The sequence below is a fragment of the Narcine bancroftii genome, chromosome 9 (assembly GCF_036971445.1).
Source record: "Narcine bancroftii isolate sNarBan1 chromosome 9, sNarBan1.hap1, whole genome shotgun sequence".
In the NCBI taxonomy this organism is placed as follows: domain Eukaryota; kingdom Metazoa; phylum Chordata; class Chondrichthyes; order Torpediniformes; family Narcinidae; genus Narcine; species Narcine bancroftii.
Window position 1 is genome coordinate 71395331 of NC_091477.1, and position 17551 is coordinate 71412881.

General features: G+C 41.5%; 1 protein-coding gene across 5 annotated transcripts in view; it reads right to left on the reverse strand.

Annotated features, from left to right (window-relative positions):
- sap130b (Sin3A-associated protein b) overlaps window positions 1-15267 on the reverse strand; it is an 89154-nt gene extending 73887 nt beyond the window's left edge. Inside the window, exons 1-5 of one of the 5 annotated variants that reach the window (XM_069896407.1) lie at window positions 15132-15267; window positions 8293-8730; window positions 5562-5688; window positions 3854-3910; window positions 3326-3582 (exon numbers count right to left, since the gene is read on the reverse strand). In XM_069896407.1, the coding sequence (XP_069752508.1) occupies window positions 3326-3582; window positions 3854-3910; window positions 5562-5682 (435 nt within the window). In that variant the 5' untranslated portion in view covers window positions 5683-5688; window positions 8293-8730; window positions 15132-15267. Of the gene's footprint in view, window positions 1-3325; window positions 3583-3853; window positions 3911-5561; window positions 5689-8292; window positions 8736-15131 lie in introns of those variants that run through there. The other 4 variants (XM_069896405.1, XM_069896403.1, XM_069896406.1 and 1 more) reach the window with 4 other exon arrangements.
- Between the last annotated feature and the right edge of the window lie 2284 nt (window positions 15268-17551).

Below are 17551 nucleotides of genomic sequence, written 5' to 3' on the forward strand. Positions count from 1 at the left end.
AACCATTTACCTTTCAAGCACCAAAGCCTGGTGAACTTTATAAATGTTAAATTCTGTGCACAGTATAAGAATTGCCTGCAACCAGTAAACTTGGAAGAATGAGAAGTGAGATTAGACTGTGAACCAAAGAACTTTTCTGAACTTACATGCGCTTAGAATTAGAAGGGGGTTAAGTTAGGTTAGTTAAGTTAATAGAGATGTTAAAGTTTGATTCCATTTTCATATTTAAAGATAATTAAAAGCAACTTTTGTTTAAATAACCATTTGTCTTGGTGAATATCTATTGCTGCTGGGTTTTGGGGTCTTCTGGGCTCGTAACAATATTTTTATCATTTGGAAAAAATACTTGTAAAATATATGGTAGAATTTGTAAAAAAACTCATTTGCAGAAGTCAGGTTAATCCAGGGAATCATTGTACCTTAGGTGAGGTTTTGGAATTGTTGATAGCAAGAATTTTTATTCTATGATAGGGGTATCAGAAGTAAGAGAGAAATGTTTAAAGTGATAGGAATAAGCTTTAAATGGAATCTGATGGGAAGGTTTATTGCAAACTCAGAGGGAATAGTCGCTGTCTGGAAAATGCTGCCAAACAATGTGATAGAATCGGATTATAGTCACAACATTTAAGAGGTAATTAGAAAAGGTTGTGTACAGGTAAAGCTTAGCTAGGGAACCTAATGCAGGCAAATGGGATCCATGTATATAGGGGTGAAAAGAGTTAGCATAAACATGGTGAGCCGAGGGGTCCAATTACATGCTGCATGACTCTCAGGTTTTCTAATGGATGAGGACTTCTGGCATGGTCTTAGAGTTAAGCAATTGAGAAAGAGAGTGGGAAGCTGCTGTAGCATATAGTTAGGTAGGCGAAATGAAAGAAACACCTACTGAGATGACTAAAAAATATTTTCTTCTCAATTAAGCCAAATCTCTTGTACAACTTTCTGCTGAGAACAGGCTCCTTGAGAATTCTGACTTAGTTACACTCTCAAAGATTGGTCTGAATACTAATCAACAGTATTAAGTGAAGGATCTTAGCACAATGGAAATAAACAAGTGAGTATACTCCATTCAAGTAGATGGGGTACAGCCACAAACAGTGGGTGCATTTCAACCCCGAGGTCTGCTTAAGACATGTTTTGGAGAGGACAGTGGAGTAAATTACCATATGTGAAGAAAATAACCTTGTCACTTCCCTCCCACCATGGCCTCCTGGCAATTCAAGTATCAGAAAATACATGACTAGCATAACTCCAATTGCAGACTATATGCTGGAAGCAACTCACACATGCCTTATGACACCGCTCACAGTGAAACAATGATAATTCAAAGCTTTGTCAAAGTATGTGGTCAGATTCTTTTTGGGAAGGGTTTCATTTACTTATGTTGTCAAGCAGTATATTTCCTGGTGATGTCGGAGGTCCCTTTAACAAGACCAATTAGCTCATTACAAGTCAGCAACTTTCATCAGGGATAATAAATCATATAAATGTATTCAGATGGGCTGCTGGAAAGCAATAGTAACTTTCATTTATAGGTTACATTAAATGTGCCACAATAAAAATAAATTATTTTTCTTGATGGCCAATTCTTGTTTGAGGTATTCCTTTGGAAAGAAGAGCATTACAAATAGTTTCCATATTATTAGATTCACCAAAAGTAATATCTGAGAAGATGAGTCATTCTTGAAATAATTGAGCCAGCCTTTAATGCTGACAGGCCAAAAAAAATAGTAATTTAACTTCAAGGATTCAAACCTAGCCTAATATCACTTCTGACCACAGAAAAATAAGGGCATTTAGCATGCTAACTTTTAGAATAAACTCCAACAGGGCTTGCATAACTAAGCGTGGAGATACATTCTGATTGAGCCACAGCAGCTACACATGGACACAAGGAGGCCCCTTGATTAAATTATGGATTATTTGTACATTAGATTCCAATTTCAGATTTATTGTCAGAGCACAAACATGACATAACATACAACTGTGAGATTCTTCTTTCTGCAGGTGAGGCAGAATTACCACTTATTGGTAATGCAAAAAAAAACTGTACACAGCATATACATGTAAATAAAAAACTGTACACAGATAATGAATGTAAACTAACTGTGCCATAGAGATTTTTTTTAAAAATCAATAAAGTGCACAATTAAGAGTCCTTAAATGAGTCCCTGATTGAGTTTGTCATTGAGGAGTCTGATGGTGGAGGGGTAGCAGCTGTTCCTGGCAGCAGCGAAAACAAAGCGTAAGCTGGATTATGTAGTTCCTTGATGATTCCTGCTGCTCTCTGACAGCAGCGTTTTCTGTAGATGTACTCAATAGTGGGGAGAGTTTTGTCTGTGATGTCCTGGGCTGTGTCCACTACCTTTTGGAGGACTTCTCACTCAGGGCTGCTGGTGTCCCCATACCAGACTGTGACACAGCCGGTCAGCACACTTTCCACTATTCTGTAGAATTTACTAAGGTTTCTGGTGTCATAACAAACCTCCACAAACTCCGGAGGAAGCAGAGGGGCTGACATGCTTTTTTCACAATGCCATTATTCCGTTGGGTCCAGGAAAGAACCTCTGCGATAGTGACTCCCAAGGATCTAAAGATGCTCACCCTCTCCACCTCTGATCCCCCAATGATCACTCGATTGTAAACCTCTGACTTTCCCTTCCTGAAGTCAACAATCAGTTCCTTAGTTTTGTCAACAAGGTTGTTGTTGGTGCATCATTCAGCCAAATTTTCAATCTCCCTCCTGTATGCTGACTCATCACCTTTCTTTATACAACCCACTACTGTGGTATCATACATAGATTCAGCATGGTAACAGGCTATTTCAGCCCACGAGTTCATGCTGCCCAATTTACACCCAATTAACCTATACCCCCGGTACATTTGGAGTGGTGGGAGGAAACTGGAGCCCCCAGGAAAACCCACGCAGACACAGGGTGAATGGACAAACTCCTTAGAGACAGCATATAATCGGCAAATTTGTAGATGGTGTTATTGTCGTACCAAGCCACAGTCGCAGGTGTAAAATGAGTGGACTGGGGGGGATAAGAACGCAGCTCTGTGGTGCTCCAGTACTAAGGGAGATTGCAACTTATCCAGAGTAATAACAAAGCATGAAGAGACAAAAAGCAAATACAGAATGCTACAATTGTATCCAGGTTGGAATGTTACTGACATCAAAACAAGACACATGTGATGTTAACTGACCAGGCAATAAAATGGTCAATGATCAACCTCAAATTCCACCTCATTTTCAGTGTCACAAAGCTCTGTTTCCAGAAAATTTAAAGCACTCTTTAAATGTTTAAAAAAAATGACTGCATACCTTCATCAGACCTTCTGGAAAGGATAGCTGAGTGGCCTGCGCGAGGTGTGTGGGAGGTGCACCCATAGTTACGGGCACTCCAGACTGCTGCATGTGGTGCTGGGCTGTTGCTAACGGCTGCGCATGAGTCTGCACCTGTGGGTAAGGCCGAACTACCACTGTCTCCTGCTTCTCATCTCGGAATGGCATTGAAGATATCGGATTAGAATGCTCTCGTGGCAAGTGCTCTAAATCTCGATTCATCTCCTCACTGGTGGCTAAGAACAAAATGGTCATTATTATATGCAATAATGCAAAACAATTATCTAATTTTATCTTAACCCCCCCCATTTTGATCAATTAACTGTCGACATTCCATGACACCTGCTTATCACCTCTCTTGATTTTAAGCTCTACTTGGGCTTTCTGCTTCCCACTTCTCTTAACATCCTTTAGCCCTACAACCTCTTGAGGTGCCCAGTTCAAACCCTCCTCTGATACAATTCCAGTCACAGTTCATTTTAACCATAGATTATTTTTCACGAATACCTAGTTCAGTGAGAAGGGTTCTTCTTTGAGCAGACTGACAGGAAATTTTCATTACAGCTGTGTAAAGAGCACAATTTACAGAATATAGGATTACCAGGGCCAGCATGAGAGTATAGTAAAATGACTGATATCTGGAATTCAAACAACCAGCAGCCTCAAACAACTGGCACAAAAAAAGGAAAATAAATTTTAAAATTTTCAATAAATAAGAATAAAATAATAGGTAAAAACTACACAAGTTTAAAATGGTAAAAAATAAATGTTCTCCAAAGTAACACATAAACCTTTGGTGAAGATGGGAGCAAATATTCAGTGCTTTGCTCGTAATACCTTTTTGAATAAAGTTGTACTTGAATAAAATGGTGTCACCCAGGATGAAGAGCTGGTTGATGACACTCACCATTGGGGTGACTCTCCTAAAGTGTCTCCTTATCCCTGCTTAATAAAAGTCACCCCAGTCAGAGGCTTTATCTATAAACTTGGTGGGAGGGGTTTAATTATCTATAATATCATTGTTCATCTCTTATGCAGCTGCACGTGGAAGGGGAGAAACCTGCAGATGCAGCAAAGGTTAAAAGTTTTCAAAGAATGTGACTGAAAATAAAGTAAAATGCTGTAAGGTTTATATATTCATACAAGTGAAGTTTGTTTAATGTAAGTACAGTATAGTATTGTTGTCTTAACACTGGTGTATTAGTTAAGCATTGTAAGAGTAAGTCTCAAGCAACTGGAAAATGCACTTATCCGGCATCTACCAAACCCCATTGGTGCCGGATACCAGGGGTTTTATTTTGCTGTTATGTTTCATTCAGGAGCCTGAGGACTGTAAGAAAGAAAGGGTTATTAAGCCTGTTGGTGTGTGCTACCACAATCTTAAGCCTACATCCCAATGATAGAGAGTGTGCCCAGGGTATGATGGGTCTCTCAGTACATTGGCTGCCTTACCTAGTCAACAAATGTCTATGGAGTTTATGGAGGGGGGAAGTTTATGCTTATGCTTTGACCTGCATTCTCTACATTCTGTGACTTCTTGTGATCATAAGCAAAGTAGTAGCTGTAATACATCCAGCTCTTGATAGTGCACCTGTAGATGTTGTCATGGGATAAAGGGGACATGCCAAACTTCCTTAGAAAGTAGAGGCATTGGTGCGTATTCTTGGCTGTCATGTCAATGTGCTTATCCTTGTCAGGTCAATGGAGATATTTATTCCTAATAACTTGAGACTACCTACTCTTCCACCTTTGGTGCCAGTAATGTGGAAAGGGATGTGGACTCTGTCCCCTCTCTTAAAGTAATTTATCATTTCTTTCATCTCATTAACTTTGAGAGAGAGAGATCATTATTTTGGCACAATGCTATTAGACTTCTAATATCTTTCTTGTATCCCATTTCTTTGCCGTTTGATACTCAGCTTCGTATTGTGATGCCGTCGGCAAATTTGAACATGGAGTTGGAACAGTACAGTCGGTGAAATGGAGTACAGCAAGGCACATCTTTGAGGAGAGCCACTGTGATCTTTTTTTTTTCCATCTGAATGACCAGCCTCCATCTGCTTTCAGCTTGTGGAGCATTCCTGTTTAACTCATTTCAAAGCAATTCAATTTATGTGAGTCACACAGTGACACTCTGACATCCAAAAGTACCAGCATGACAATCCAAGCTAATTCACCTAATCTTCACAGAGGCTGCTGAGGAAAATTAAGATACCTGTTATGGTACTGCCTGATGCCACTGGACCACTGGTGTTCTGCATGCTGGTAATGGAAGACTGGCCACCTCCCAAATTTGTCGAAGATACACCAGGTCGTGGAAACTGTTGGGTGCTCATTGGAACCTGGAATAAAACAACAAGGTGATTTATATGGCAAAAAGCAGAGGGAAGAATTTTTTAAAAATTTTAAAATACAGATGGTGGATACCTGAAATAAAATGCTGTTGAGGCAGCATCCATGGGAAGAGACATTAAACAAATGCATTAAATCAATTGTCTTTCATTAGAATGAGAGAATGGCGATTAAGAGAAACTAAACTCAATGAAAGTTTAAGATGTCATTTAAGAGAGTGGTGATGGCTTGTAATTTCAGATGATGTATTCTGGGGAGATGCAAGTGGAAGGAAAAGAACAAGGATAAAGGAGGAAAGAAAGAAATCAATGCTGGAACTGTGAGATAATGAACACTGCAGTTACTGGATATCTGAAATTGAAGAGAATGCTGGCAATAGCCAGCAGATCTGACAGGATCTGTGGCAACAGAAACCCCAAAGTTACCATGGCAAGCAGATAAGCTTTTTTCTGTACTGGCATAAATTAAAAACCTCTTGTAACTAACCTCGAACAAATATTACTTTTTGAATTGACAGTTTCATTGGAATCATGCAAGACCGGCTGGTCTGAGTGGGAATGCAATGGAGAATTTAAATTATATGCAACTCTAAAATCAGGTAGCGCATCGAACAGAGTTATGTGAACAAGTGGTTGCTTAATTCATATTTGGATTAAACACAATCTTCTAAAAGATCTTAGCAGGCTATTGCATCAGTAGAAGAAAAATAATATTTGATGCTTTGAGCCAAAACCCATTATTGAGCAGGTTATTAAGAAGGCAAATGGAATGTTGGCCTTCATCGCTAGAGGAATTGAATTCAGGAGTAGGGAGGTAATATTGCAACTGTATAAGGTACTGGTGAGACCGCACCTGGAGTACTGTGTCCAGTTCAGATCTCTATATTTGAGGAAGGATATACTGGCTTTGGAGACGGTCCAGAGGAGGTTTACTAGGTTGATCCCTGGGATGAAGGGGTTGACTTATGATGAAAGATTAAATCGTCTAGGATTGTATTCGCTCGAGTTCAGAAGAATGAGAGGAGATCTTATAGAAACATATAGGATTATGAAGGGTATGGATAGGATAGATGTAGGAAGGTTTTTTGAGCTGGCCGGGGAAACTAAAACGAGAGGACACAGTCTCAAGATTCGGGGGAGTAGATTTAGGACAGAGATGAGGAAAAATAGTTTTTCCCAGAGAGTAGTGCATGTTTGGAATTCTCTAACCAGGAAAGTGGTTGAGGCTGCCTCATTAAACATATTTAAAATTTGGTTAGATAAATTTTTACATGACAGAGGAATTAGGGGATATGGGGAGAAGGCAGGTAGGTGGAGTTAGGTCATAAATTAGATCAGCCATGATCGTATTGAATGGCGGAGCAGGCTCGATGGGCCATTTTTGGCCAACTCCTGTTCCTACTTCCTATGTTCCTAACACATGGGGAAGAAGAAAGTATGTGGCATACTTCTCCACCAATCAACATGAGAAAATCCACATGCACACAGTTAAGGAACTTCAAAAAGGAAAATCAAGATTCTAGTCGAATAAAACTGATCTTGAAGCAACAATCTAATATCACTTCAAGCCCCTAAATACTTACATTTAGCTAATCAGCAAGAGAATCATTGACCACATCTGTGTCATCAACTGATTCATGCAGACAGAAAGGGGACTCGTATCTCATAAGCCTATCTCAGTAGATGGTTTTCAAATAGTGCGTCTCTCTCCTCCAATCATTTCCAGGCATTGCTGCATTTTCATTCTTCTCTGATTAACACTACCTTTGATGCCTTTTGACTCACAGCTATCCAGCATCTTTCAAGGTCTCCCCCAAGCTCATGACCAGTTTGACACCTCTCATCCCTTGAATGATACATCTCTACCCTTTCTCTTTCACATTACCTGGGGCCTAATTTGCCTTGACACCAATTAATATCATAAGGTCTCAATATGGAGCCTGATTAGTCCCACAATAACATTGCCCAAAGCTCGACATGGCTCAGTAATGTCAGGGCTCATGTCTCGCTACCACAGCCCCAGGACCTGACGTGTCTCTTCTTCTAGCTTAAAAGCGATGCTTGAGGCCTGTTCTATCTCACCTCTCAGCAATGCAGTCTGGCCACCTCCAGACTTAACAATCTCAAGCTTGATGTGCCTGCATTCCAAGCCACAAAGCCCAGATCTAATAAAACTACCCAGTCCATTTAACAGGCCACAATCTGACATATCTCCCGTCCTCAGTAATGCAGGCAGGAACCCATCTCGAACACGTCCACGTTTCCCGCTGGCCTTTCAGAACAATCCCAAGACATTCACTGGATCTTCCTCTTGCACTAATACGGTCTGATGAGGAAAAGATCTGGGCTCCCAGCTGATTTACCCAGCCATCACAACCCCTCACTCACAAACCCCGGCCGCCTGATCTCTCTCTCTCTAGACACGCTAATGAAGTCGTATATCCGATGCGTCTCCCCCTCTCCCACCAACACGGCCCGGAGCCCCGTGTGTCTGCCTCCTCCCTCCCTCCCTCCCTCATCAGCACGACGACCCGCAGAGGGTCCACCTCTCCCATCGATCCGGCCCGGGCCCCGGCGTGCCGACTGTGCCCTCACCTCTTGCGCCGCCGCTCAGCCGCTGTAACGAAGCCACGCCGTTACTCGCACCCCCTTCACTGCTCGCTGAGGGCGATCGCTTCCCGAGGTGTCTCTGGCCATCGACGACGTCCGAAGCAACTTGCTCTCTGATTGGCCGATTGGTAGAACCCTCGCTTCCACGATTGGACAATAATTAGACGGAGCGCGGCGATTCAATATGCACCACACATTTCTATTGGCTGCTGGTCTCTCGATCCGGCTCTTTCACTTTCCATTGGCCAGAATTGAGAAATGGTGAACCTTGTACCCAGGTTGCCCTGACAACCGGTGACAGTTCGGTCTCCGCGCGTGGTCTTCTGGGAGTCGTAGTCTTGCGTGTTTCCTGAGTGTGTTGGCGGGCTGTTGCAGGGGTGAGAGGTCAGGTGGTAACAGTCAAAGATGCCGGATCGCCGCAACCTTGAGGGAAATAACGATGCAGAATATCCTTGTTAATCCCGCTGAAAGGTTGGAAGTCGCGTCGTGAAAGCTGTCCAATGGTTAATAATAATAATTTATTGTCATATACATTGTACAATGTACATATGCACTGAAATTCTTACTTGCTGAAGCCAACCAGGTACTTTGTGAAGATCAACAACCGTAGGATACTTGCTTAATTATTAAAAGAGACATTAATATACAAAAAGTAAATTATATTAGTTTGTCACAGACTAGATGGCCGAAGAACCCATTTCTATGGTGTGTTCTCTATTCAGTTATATTTGTGAGAAAGTGACTGCAATCGTGCAGAACATCCTGTTATGTTGTCAGAGCAATAGCAAGGGGAGATTCAGAGCCTGATCCGATAAAGTTTGTGACTCATTGAGAAGTATGGCACCAATACGAGCCCCAGCAGAACCTGGCGACCCTTTAATATCTGCACCTGACGCCAATGTTAGAGCATTCTTCAAGAGGGTGAACCCTTCTTGATGGCGTACCTGGCAGGGTACTGAAAATCTGTGCCAACCAACTAGCTGGAGTGTTCACAGACATTTTCAATCTCTTAATGGAGGTTCCCACCTGCTTCAAAAGAGTGAGTTGCCTCAATAAGAGGTTTTATGCATAAAAGCTGTGTTATCATCTGCTTGATTTTTTTTTAAAAAGGCAAATTTACCTTTTATGCAGATGACGGAAAAGTTGGATAGCGCAGTTCTTTTATGTAGCCCAGAGCAGCGTACTGGCTTCTCATGGCAAAAGGGGGGCAGGATGTGCAGCATAGCAGCCCTGCCACCCCACTTCCTGACAGCCCCATACCCAGCTGCACAGTTCACAGAATCTACAAGCCCTATGCACCCAGTGTTGAATGAAACCACCACCAGGAACCTGCAGAGTCCCAGCCATCTGGTCGAAGGGGTGGTGTGAGGAGTATGGCGGAGTGATCGAGTGCAGCCTGACAGCTCCACCGGCCGCTCTGTCAGCGCAGTGGGGTGACAGTGCTGTCAGCGTGATGTCAATCACCCAAACTTCCTGTTTGGAGCCTCTTTCAGTGGCAATCTTTTACACAGGAGGTGGAGCTACTTCGCTCCACCTCTGATCACTACCCCCCTTGGCGGAGGAAATGTGAAGCAAGTTGGACCAGCCAATCCTGCTTTGGATCTTTATGGAAGTAAGTAGAGCACCTTAAAGGTAGAGGAAACCTGTCTTTACAAATCGCTTATTTTCACCATAAGAGGGCCTAATGACCAGTAGCATAGAGATTAAATGCATTGAGAGATTGGTCATGCTCAGAATTAACTCACCCCTAAGTAAAGATGTGCAAATCGCCTACCAGCACAATTACTCCACAGCAGTTGTAATCCCACTGACTCTCCACTCAGCCCTGGATCACCCAAACAACAGCAATACGTATATCAGGCTACTTTTCATCAACTTCAGCTCGGCTTTCAACACCATCATACCCTTAGTACTGATCAACAAGCTCAAAACCCTGGGCCTCTGAATCCTCTTCTGCAACAGGATCCTTGACTTCCTCATCAGCAGACCACAGTCAGTATGAATCGGAAACAAGAAGTCCTCATTGACAATCAACATAGATGTACCTCAAGGATGCATGCCTAGGCCGCTGCTCTACTCGCTGAACCAAGACTGTGTGGCTGAGCATAATTCCAATACTGTATATAAATTTTCTTAGACACCATGTCATCATCAGAATCACAAATCGCAATGACGAAGTGTACAAGAGTGAGTTCGATCAGCGATTTGAGTGGTGTCACAACCTTGCACTCAACGTTAGCAAAACCAAGGAGGAAATCAAGAGAACACAACTAATCCTCATTGAGGGGTCAGCAGTGGAGAGGGTCAAGAATTTCAAATTCCTGGGTGTCAACATTCCTGAGGATGTGTACTGGGATCTCAATGTCGATGCAATCACTAAGAAAGCTCACCATTGTCTATAGTTTATGAGGAGTTTGAGGACTCACCAAAGACTCAAAATTTCTGCAAGTGTACCATGGAGAGCATTTTGACTTGTTGCATCACTGTATGGTACAGAGGTGCCAATGCACAGGACAGGAAAAATCTGGAGAATGGTTAACTCGGCCAGTGCCATCATGGACATCAGTCTTCGCTCTATTAAGGACATTGACAAGAGGTGGTATCTCAAGAAAGCAGCCTCTAAAGGACCTTCACCACCCAGGCCATGCCCTCTGCTACCATCAAGAAGGAGGTACAGGAGGCCAAACACAAACACCCAATGGTACAAAAACAGCTTCTTCTCCTCTGCTATCAGATTTCTGAATGGACAATGACTCCGACACCACCTCACTTTTCTCTTGCACTAATTTATTTTTCAATGTAACATATAACAATTTTGAACCTGCAATGCTGCCTCAAAAAAATAATTTCCTTTTTTCTTTTTCAATTTTTTATTGGTTTTTATAGGAAATACAACAAAGAAAAGGGAACGAAACTGAAAACGTAGTATCGCAAAAATATATTAATATCAAACTTCAAACAGCATAAACTCAATCCACTGCAATAGGTGAAAATGAAAAAAAAATCAAAAGTATTATATTAAAAAAACCCACCTAACCTACTGAAATTAAAAAAAAACAACTAACAAAAAACAGCTGAGCAGCTTATCCTGAGGGTAACATATATTTTGTAGTTTTGTCATGTTCATGACAATTAATTTTGATTCTAACTCAGGCTGTCCATTTGTCCTACTGAGTCTCCCTTTCAATGGTTCACTAAAAACCCTTGTTACGTGCTCAGAGGACCCCAAAACCCAGCAGCAATAGAAATTCACCAAGACAAATGGTTACTTAAAGAAAAGTTACTTTGAATTATCTTTAAACATGAAAACAGGATCAAACTTTAACTTATTACTATTAACTTAACAACCTAACTTAATCCACTTCTAATTCTAAGCGCACGTGTATGTAATGTGTATATAAGTTCAGGAAAGTTCTTTGATTCACAGTCCAATCTCACTTCTCACTACTACAAGTTCACTGGTATCAGGCAATTCTTAATCTGTGCACAGAATTTAACATTTATGAAATTCACCAGGCTTTGGTGCTTGAAAGGTAAATGGTAACCACTCAGGAAGGTTCTTGACAGTTTTCAGAAAGAGATTTGTTGCTTACTTCCGATCAGTGTCTTGCCAAAGGAACTTGGCCCATCAGGGTTTTCCTGATGATAACCTCTTTCTTTCAGGTCACCTTTTTGTTTCCCTTATTTCAAGTGAAACATTATACATCCAGCGATCTCCTCTTCTATAGACCACAAGGGCTTTGACCAGGCTGAACTAAGAACTCACAAACTGTCTTCAAAATGGGGTTTTCCACAAGTTTCCCAGCTTGTACTGTTCTAGTCCCAGCTGCTGCTGCTGAACTGTAGAACTAAATTCTCCCTCTCTCTCTCTCTCTCTCAGAGAAAAGCCTGTTTGACCCTCTCTCTGCTTATAAAACCACATGACCTTCCGAGAACAGCAAACCACATTCAGATAGACTGCGGCACCGGACCTAATCTTCTGAGTTCGTTCATCTGTTGCTTTCCAAAACAATAATCCATTACTCCACAGCATGTCCAATTAACACCTAGTTGTGAAGTCCTTATAGGCATTCTTCAAAGTTTTTGTAAAGGCACTCGGAACCTGGACTGTCTGGCTTGAGCAGAGGACTGGCCTTTTGAATGAGATCTGTTTTGACCTAACTAAAAACCCCACAATTTAAATATAACATAATCTGTCATACTCTGCAAACAAGAACTTTAAGATTCCAGTCCTGTTCCTTTTAAGCTTTATTTCCATTAGGGTTGGGGTTCCATGCCCCCATGTATCCCTTCTAGCTTTTGCTTTAAAGAGCTGCTTTTATGCTTTATAAACAATATTTATGATAAGTTATGTATTATTTAGTTTTTGTCATTATCTAATCTTTCTTCTCTGCCGTTCAAGCTTTATCATTATTTTTTTCTGTTTCCAACGGAATTTAGCATGTATTCCTTCAGAATCTGTTTAACTTCCTGTTCATACTGTTAATTCACCTTGGTGGAATAGCATAGATGACTGTGAGTTATTCATTCTAACTGGAAACCTATTTGGTAGAGGTCCCACCTTCCCTGAACTGGTCAAGCTGCCCTGTGAATTTGCATCCTCCCTCCTGCACTGTCTCTCCACCCACACATTCATTTGACAATCCTCATATGCCTTACAAACTGACCCGTGGCACCAAGAGTAAAGCAGAGATTACCAAGACCCTGCTTCTTATTATTTTTCTAATAACCTTCTCCTCCAGAATCTTCTGCAATTGTTCATAAAGAACCGCATGTAACAAGCAGCAATAGACAATGAACCAGACAGTGTTTAATTTTAAAACACTAATTTTATTTTTACCCTTAAACTATAGTTTTAACTCTTAAATTATCCTTAACACTAAATCTATCCCCAGTATGTGCAGTTGTACTAGTATGTGATTTTTCCAAACCATTACAATCCAGGTCAAAATCCAGAAAGTTACTTCAAATTTCAGTCTTTTCAATTCAGAGTTGAAGCTTAAGCCTTTGAAATTTGATGCCCAGAATTAATGTTGAACTGATGGGGAGACGGGAGTTGTGTCTGCTACAGACTCACAAATTCTCCTTGTGTTGCCTTTGAAGAAATGTTCATCCACACGAGCTGTGGTCGTAACACTCCTGGTCCTTTTTGTAGACAAGACTCAAATTGGGCAGCCTGCACGAAGCTTCCAAAACCCTGGTTTCCAAGTGACCTTCACTGTTAGCCACAATCAATATGAGCCACTTTGCTTCCCAAAAGACCCTCCTGGCAATGGTCACTCCTCTGAAAAGGTCCAGTCATTAACAGAGGATGCTTTGCTCTGAATTCCATAAAATAGCTGGCTACAATCTGCTTCAAAAAGCTGTTTTCTCTCCAGCATCAGAATGGTTCTCCCTTGCAAAATCACGATGTGTTTGCAAATGTATCGAATCTGGAACAGACTTTGACAAGCCTTCCCTCAGTTCTTCCAATGTATCGAATTTTAGCTGGGTTGTGACTTGTGTTGTGATGGTGCCTGTGTGAAATGTTAACTGTGACCATTCAGTTCCTCCTCTCTATACTGTCCCTTACAGTGATAATCCTATTTTACTAAAACTGGAGCTCATAATATCAGATACCCTAGAACCAGGGAGACAACATACCATCTTGAATGCTCCCCATTAAAATTAATTGTATTTATTGTTTTATTCGAAGAAATGTTAAAAATTGACCCGTTTGAATAAGGCAAGGTTGCAGGAAAAGGGAGCATGTTAAGAAAGGTACAGGAATAGATCTTAAAAAAAAACAACAGACCATCCTACTCAGTGGCATTGAGGCTATCTTATAAATAAATACATTTGGCTATTGCATTTTCTCCTCTCCCTGACACAAATTCAGCTCAAGCTCCCGTCACATTTCCCTTGGTATCTGCAAATTCACAGTTGTTGTTGACTATTCCACACTTGGATCATTTCACCTGTTTGGTCAGAGGCAAGATCAAAATTCCTTTATTGTCATGTAATGTACAGAACATGTAATATTACACAAAAATGCCTTCTGCCTGCTGTAAGGCAGACAGAGTCATCAGTCGTGTCACACAGCACCCCTTACAGTGAAAGAGAAGCAATGAGTCACTGAGTGTCTGTGGATTTGCCTCCAGTGCTCCTCCACCCTCTGCAGATGCACAGATTCCTGTTTGATTCATCAGCAACCTGAGCTCCAAATCCAAAGTTCCGACACGAAGGCCCTTCAGGAGTCCTTGCCCTCCGTGCCCTCTCAAAATCCCGGCTCTGATACCTGACAATGACAACACCTCCCTCTGGACAGACTGAACATCTGTGCATTGTTTGTTGAGAAAAACTGGCTGACGCCAATAAAGCTCCATCTCCCTGAATCACAGCCCCCCTTACATAGCTAAGTTGAGGGGAATCGTATCAAAGCAGTAGGACCAGACAACATACCCAGTTGTGTTCTGAAACCAACTGACTGAGATCCTCATTGACATCTTCAAAACATCACTGGAGTAGTCTATCGTCCCCACAGATTTTAAGGCATCTACCATTATCTTAGTACCAAGGAGGGTGACAGTAACAGGCTCAAAGACAACTGTCCGGTGGCACTGACCACCATTATTATAAAATGCTTCAAGCATCTGGTGATCAAACGCATCAGAGTGCTCCTCCCAGAAATGCTGGACCCACCTCAATTTGCAGACAGATGGAACTGTTCCACTGATAATGTTATAATCTTGACCTCCACTCCATCCTGACCCACCTGGAGAACAATGTCTCATATGCCACACTGCAGTTCATTGGCTTCAGCTTAGCATTTAATACAATCATACCCCAGAGGCTGGGGAGAAGCTGTCCTTGCTGGGACTCAACACCTTTCTCTGTAACTGGATTCTGGACTTCCCAATGGTAAAACCACAGTCAATCTCCAAGCACCATCATGCTGAACCATGCTGCACTTCATTCCTGTTCACACTGCTGACCCACGACTGCATCGCCAGATCCAGGTCCAAGTGTCATCAAGTTTGCAGATGATACAACAGTAGTTGGGCTCATTGGTAACAATGATGAGGTGTAAAATCTCGGGTAATGCTGTGAGTATAACAACCTAAATCTCCATGTGGGCAAGACAAAGGAGATGATTGTGGACTTTGGACCAGAGATGACCACCTTCCACTACACATTAATAGCTGTCAACTCTGTTCTATGGGAGCTCTATCTATCTAGCGTTCTGGCCGGTAACATCACAGTATGGTACGGTTGTTTTGTTGTAAAGCATTGGATTTGAGGTCAATCCAAAGGATCATAAAAGCAGCAGAGAAGATCGCAGAGTTCTTCCTCCCCAATCGATGTGATTTACCGTTTAAAGAGAGCTCACAAAATCAGAGAGGACCGCTACCACTCCGCACACAAAATCTTTCAGCTACTTCTGTCAGGAAAGGTGTACAGAAGTGTAGAGCAAGATCCACCAGGCAGAGGAACAGCTTTTTCTCCATTGGCTGTGAGACTGCTGAATGATTGTTGAACGCTAAAGCATCTCCCCATGACTCTACTATTTATTAATAATATTTATTTTAATATATGTATGTAAAACATGTACAGTATACAAGTTCTGTGTATGTATAGTTTGTTGTATGTGTTTGCACCATGTTAGTATGAACAGCTGGATAAGGAACAGATTCGTATCATGACAGAGATTGATGGGAGAATTCTTGCACTCCAGAATTTGATGACAGAATTTGAGGAATCTCTGACATACCTCAACAATCTTTCAAAGAATGAAGATATCCTATTTATTGAGGTACACTGTTTTGTCAGGTTGTCCTGGTACAATTGAATGATAAATAAACTTGAAGCTTATCCTGGTTTCTACAGTCTGTCTCCAGCATTCTGTGCGGGTCCCCCGAATGGAAGTCGCCCACAGCCTGTGTGGCTCCCTCAGCCACTGAGCCCCTCGCTGGTACACTGCAGTGATCACTGCCCTGTGGGTTTGTCTCCTCTGCTTCTCCTCCTCAACGAGAGCTGTCTCTCTGCTTCTAGTGCCCTCTGCTGCTCCCTGGAGTCCATAACCCCTGCTGGCCACTACCAAACACTGGTGTCAACCCATGTTGCAGGATTTTAGTTTAAAAACACTGTCGGCTCCTCTATAACAGGCTAGTTAATGCCTGTACAAAGCCACTGACATTAGGACCATGCAGTTGAATCCACCGGATCAGTGCTGTGTCTCTGCTCTCCCCGGTTATTATTTTTTAATTCAATTCATTTACTATTATAGCTTTTCTTTACAAGAAACTTTGGGTGCAACAAGAACTTCTGTGCATATATACAAGGTACAATGTGTATTACAATAAACTCACCATGATCATACAGTGGAGGTTAGCAACATAAGAGGGAACATGGCTATAGAGTCACGTGAAGAATGAAAATTCAAATCAATGCACACAGATGACATGGGAAGATAAAGATGAATATCATGGTCTCAGTGTGAATTAAGAGTGAACAGCAGGGTTTGATATTAGCTGGTGGAAAATGCAAAACAGGAAACTAACCAGGAAAGAATTTAAATAGTTTAGGCTGGAGAAGTAACTAAAGGATGAATGATGTGTTAATATGTCAGTTTAACTTTTCTTTGGATTTTCATGTGTAATTTTAATATAGAATTGATCTCCAATTAGTAAAGACTTAATGAGGTCAGAATGTGCTTAAGAAAATATTTTAACCTTGTTTATATTATGACAGTATTTTTATATCTGCTTTATAAATTTCTAATGATTACAGCTGCAATTCATTACTGAACTTCAAGCTTACGTACTATGACACAAAATTTGTGGACAGTATGCGTGTTAAATGGAGTGAATTTTTCACATGTTCCTCATAGAATGGATATAATTTTTCATAAATAGAAGAAATATTATATTAAATGGGAAAGAAGTACAGAATTAAGGTCAATTAACAGATCTGGGATTGGATAAATGACGAGTACAAGGATTGCTGAAAAAGGCCCGGACTAGTGCTTGGGTATTGTACAGCATGGGTACATTTCAGGAATTAAAGAGCTGCAAGATCAAGGCAGGGAGGGTAGGAGGGTAAAGTGGCGGCAAGAAACTCAGAAATAAGTCCCTATGAGGATTGGTGGGGGGGGGGGGGGGGGATTACAGTTGTCACCCTCACTTCTCCTGGCTCCATATTCAGTTAAATTAGATATCCTCTTGGTTGGAATAACAGATAATCCATGAAACGTTTTTCTGAGTAC